The 4906-nt window shown below is 36.3% G+C and overlaps 2 protein-coding genes across 2 annotated transcripts in view; one reads left to right on the top strand and one right to left on the bottom strand.

Annotated features, from left to right (window-relative positions):
• The window catches only part of rx3 (retinal homeobox gene 3), a 4274-nt gene extending 2359 nt beyond the window's left edge, over positions 1-1915 (top strand). The window contains exon 3 of the mRNA XM_024299689.2: positions 921-1915. Within this exon, the coding sequence (XP_024155457.1) occupies positions 921-1364 (444 nt within the window). The 3' untranslated portion in view covers positions 1365-1915. The remainder of the gene's footprint in view (positions 1-920) is intronic.
• Positions 1916-2606: 691 nt separating this feature from the next.
• LOC112163419 (gastrin-releasing peptide) lies at positions 2607-4605 on the bottom strand. The gene is made up of 3 exons (XM_024299793.2): positions 3456-4605; positions 2865-3043; positions 2607-2786 (listed from the first exon to the last, which is right to left on the bottom strand). Exons 1-3 carry the CDS (start codon positions 3607-3609, stop codon positions 2733-2735), a joined length of 387 nt encoding a protein of 128 aa, XP_024155561.1. The 5' UTR covers positions 3610-4605; the 3' UTR covers positions 2607-2732.
• Between the last annotated feature and the right edge of the window lie 301 nt (positions 4606-4906).

The raw sequence follows: 4906 nt of genomic DNA, 5'->3' as shown, positions 1-4906 counted from the left end.
GTCAAAATGTGAAGTTTTGAGATCCAAAAAACTTATATTTCAACTTTAAAATACTGAAAAAATAGATGTTTGAGATATTCCTAAGGCAGATCAAATTGTTTTTCAAGCCAAAAAAAAAATGCTATATTTACATTTGTTATTCAAATATTTAAGAAAGACATTTTAATTTTTTGATTTTGTATTTACAACAAAATCCTAAATTAAAAAAGAAAACAAGCTCATGATTGATTTTACTCTTAGATTTTAATTTTGAAACATATCTTATTTATTGAGGACTACAACTGCTCTTTGGTGTGCCACTAAAATTGTTCTCTAACAAAATGTATTGTCCTTTGAAATTATTTTTTAAAAACTAAAAATGTTGTTTTTGTTCTTATTGTGATCAATTCCTGGTAGGGATTTGAAAATAGTTTTTAAAATAAGAAAAGAAACTTAAAGGTCTTGTTTTTTTTATTTTTCATTTGAAATCAAGTCATTTAGAATACCAGAAGTTTGTGGCACTTGATCTTAAATAATAAAAATGAAATTATTTATTTATTAAAAGATAAATAAAAAAGTTGAAAATGGATTATTTGCTTTAATGCACTTCTACTATCTTAAATGTAAAGAATTAAAGCAGAAAGTTTGATTTGGGTTTGGATTTTACAAAAAAAAAATGTTTAAGTCACATTTTATGTTTATTTTAATTGTGTGTTCTAAAATATATATGATTAAATTCATTGTTATTTTTGCATTTTTAAAACTGAATTCAATTTTTAATTTACTTTAATATCTGAAAGAATTAAATGTCATCCAGTAGTGATGGATTTCTCTTAAAAAAAGGTGTGAGTCTCAAAGCCTTTAAGGCATTTTTTAAGGTAAATAAAGTATTTTTTTTTTTAATTATCATCTGTTTCACATGTTCTCCCGTTTCATTACAGGTTTGGTTTCAAAATCGGCGTGCAAAGTGGCGACGTCAGGAGAAGCTGGAGGTGAGCTCCATCAAGCTGCAGGACACCCCCTCATCTTTGCTGTCCTTCAGCCGCTCCCCCGGCGCCTCGCTGGGCTCCGGGCTGCAGCTGGACCCCTGGCTGTCCGGCCCCATCACCACCTCGGCCTCCCTGCAGTCTCTGCCGGGCTTCATCAGCAGCTCGCAGGGCCTCCCGGGCGCTTACACCCCGCCTCCGCCCTCCATGCCTTCTTCCCTGCCGACCTCTTTATTCAACTCCCCCAGCTTGGGACACAGCCCCCACCTGCCCCACATCAGCTCCATGTGCCCCCCACCCCCGGCGTACCAATGCTCAGCGGACCCGAGGAACTCTAGTATTGCGTCACTGAGGATGAAGGCCAAGGAACACATTCAGTCCTTTGGGAAAACGTGGTGATGCCAGAAGAAAACTCAGAACATTCCTGGAGATGGGATTAAAAGTGTTTAAGTGGAAATGATGTCAGGACTGGTGATTTATTTCACCAAAACTCTTCAGAAACGGGAAGAAAACCCCTGCAAAAACAACAGGAACTATACTAAAACCCAGGATGGATTTATCCCTGGTATTTTTTTCTGTTGTATCATCTCTGTGTGTTATTTCACTGTAAAGTTTATTCATCTTGCCCCAACTCTACAGTCTTATATGCTCTCGATTTGCTCTTTTCCAATCATGCTAGGGCAACAGAATTCCATTTTTGTAACCCGTTCATCTCCATTGTCTTTTCATTCTTGTAGAAATTAGAAGAAAAATGTGTTTTTATCATAAAAAGATGCATCATGAAAGGAAATAAGCTGTTTTTGTAAGATATTTACAACATAATCTATATTTTTCACAAAAAAAGGTGTAGCTAAAAATCAAAACTCAGATTTGGAAAGAATTCCAGAAGTTTCTGATATTTTTTCCCTTTTCATTTATGTTAAAACAATAAAGAACACCATCAAAACAAATGGTTTTAATGTTTCATTTAAAGCAGCCCTAATAAATGTGGTGGGCTTATTATTCTAAAGTGGTTTAAACTTGTAGACTTCCTCTCCCAGTTTTACTCAATGGGTCTCTCAACCCACTTATTTCCTCCTCATTAACTCCTGTAAACTGTATCCCATTCGCTCCCGGGATTAGACTGGTAATGGGGGCGAAAGTGGCTGGCTCTTCTATTGTGCACCAATCATCCGTGAGGAATGAGTAAAGTCAAGCAGAGGGAAAAATCTTCCTTTCACTTTAAGGGAAAGTTTGTGTTCAATCAAGCTGTTTCAATTAGGATTTTTCTTTTGTTTTCAATCGTCTTTTGTGAGATAAAGGGGGAAAATGGTTATCGCTAACCAGTCAATCTCAAAATAAGATGCTAAAGTTTGTTTTCGTTTGTGTGTAAACCTAAAAAAAGAGAAAAAAAATCTCTAAATAGGACATAAAGCCATTAAGTGCAAGAAGAAGCAACTTTTATCATTGTTGTTTTTCGCCATCTAGTGGTAAAATGTAGTTACTGCACTGCTGAGTAGAATGAGGCTTCAATATTGAAGTAAATCATCAAGAAACAATTAGTTTCCCTTTTTTAGTTAGAATATAATGCCAATAAATTTCACCCAAAGCTCATAAGACCTTTATATTAAAAATTAAACTGTGATTTATCATCCACAATGCTGTTGTCACAACTTTAAGTTTATTTTACTGTAGTCAGTTTCACAGTCGTGTCGGATTTTCTCCTTTTATACAGCAGAAACCCCACACATGGGTTATCACAAATCTTGAATGCCATTGTTCTCGCCTTCAGGAGGAGTCGTGATCCTGGAGCTTCAAAGCCAGCAGAAACAGGTTTGTCATCTGTTTGAAAAAATAAATAAAATATTGCTACATTTTTTTACAAATTTGGAGGATAAATGAAACAGGTTAAATCCTGACCTCTCTGGGGTACTTGGTTCCAAATTCTTCTCTCATGCTCTGCAGCTGGTGCAGCCTCTCAGGCGTCGTCTGTTCTGCAGCATCCACGGATCCATCAAGCCGGTCCAACTCTGACATCCTGACGGCTTTAGACTGCATATCAGGAAGGCTCTTGATGCTTTTTTTCCCCATTAAATGACCTAAGAAGTTGGGAAAAGTCAAATATCTCACTCTCAAATGAAATAATAGCTATTATAATGGACAAAAAGTTGGAAAATGATCCGTACCATTACACAGACAAACAGCTTTTATTATCATGAAGCTGATTTAATTGAATTTTACTGTACGCTGTAAAAAGTGAAGCATTGGTTCTGTCATTTGTTGCATTTAAAATTATTAGTTTTATCAAATTAACATGAACTTAAAATTAAAACATTCTTAAAATGTAACAAATTACAGAGATCTAGTTAATTGAAGTTTCACTTTTACAGTGTAATCATCAACAATTTCCCACAAAAATTATGGTTTCATTAAAATAAAGTATTTTGCTTGATCAAAACACAATTTCTAAATGGATTATCTAAAATAAATAAATAAAAACTATCCTCTTACCAACAGCCCAGTGATTGCCCCTCGGATACATTTTCCCTCCAACTGCTGCAGGATTCTCAGAGCAGTGCAGGAAACAAGGTGTTGCAGCCAGAAGAATAAAAAGTGTCCACAGAGGTCTGCAAATCCATGCACAGCATATGCATTCTCCACCCATGATAAATGGAAAAGTAGAAAAAAAATGTATTGCAGTCGTTAGGTTGAATCAAAAAGCTCAGCTGAACTCTAAAACATCTCGATTTTACGCAGATTGGAACGGAGCGTCCAGCTGCTGACTCTGAGTTCCGCTTCCAGCTGCACGTCAACCGGATCCCCTTTTTAAAAGGCCAATATGAGGAAAGTGCTGATGACAAATGATCACTTCAAGTCTGCAATTAATGGCTGATCTTTCAGGGTGACTGCGGGAGGCGTCCGCGTCACTGCGCGCGCGCTGATGGACGTGGAGTGCGTCTGGCGCTCCTCCAGAGAAGAGAAGACGCTGGGCAGGAGGACTGTCTGCGCAGGAAATGACACAGTCTGTTTACACGGCTTTATAAGTTAGATTGCAAAAAACAAAAACAGAAGCAAATAGAAACATCTGTTCACATAAATACCAACCTGGGTTTCCAGCAGAGAAATCCAGAGGAGACATGCAGAGATGTTATGCGTAACCTTTAAAGCCATTATCTAAATCACTGCACTTTTTTTTTTTTACCAATGTCTAGACTGAAAAGGTTGAGCTTTAAAAATACTTTACTTTTTTATAGACTGGCAGGTAAAAGCAAAAAGGTCTTAAAACATGAATTAGTTGCTGTCAGAATTTTTCAGTGAATATTCTACATAAAATGTCTAAAATCAACTTTTTATCCAAAGTAAAATGTGCTTAAAATACCAACAGTTAATTCAGAGACTTGTGGTTTAATTGATCAACACACCTTGATAAATGATGACAAGGGTAACTAAAGTCACTCCTATGAGGTCTAAATAACACATTAGGATTCCAGCCATTGCGTTTATAACTTTATTATATGTGAATCACTGATATACTAACTTAACTGATTACAAAGACTGACTTTTCTCCAATTATTGTTGATTAATCTCGTCCTCCAGTTTCTCGTCACTTCACTTCTGGCTCCTTAAGACCATGACTGTGACCCATCGTCAACCTCAAGCCTTTTAAAGGTCAGCTCAGCAACAAATCAAAGGCTTTTTTTTTGCTTCCTTTTACATTCGGTGACTGGACAGGTTTGATTGCTGTGCTGCAAGTGACTCTTGACTGAAGTTCTGACTCTAGTGTCCCCATCTGAACTCTTCAACAACTTTGATAAATGCTTTCAAGTCTGTTGGGGTTAAGACGTTATGGGTTAAAGTGACATGAGTTGCATGAGTTACACATATAAATGTTTTATTTATTATTATTTTTTTAATGTTTTTTTTTTTTGCAAGAAATGCATAATAGGTCATCAGAATTTTTT

Source organism: Oryzias melastigma, linkage group LG12 (genome assembly GCF_002922805.2).
Source record: "Oryzias melastigma strain HK-1 linkage group LG12, ASM292280v2, whole genome shotgun sequence".
Classification (NCBI taxonomy): Eukaryota; Metazoa; Chordata; class Actinopteri; order Beloniformes; family Adrianichthyidae; genus Oryzias; species Oryzias melastigma.
Note: the sequence above shows the minus strand (reverse complement) of the source record. Positions and strands in the feature narration are given on the sequence as shown.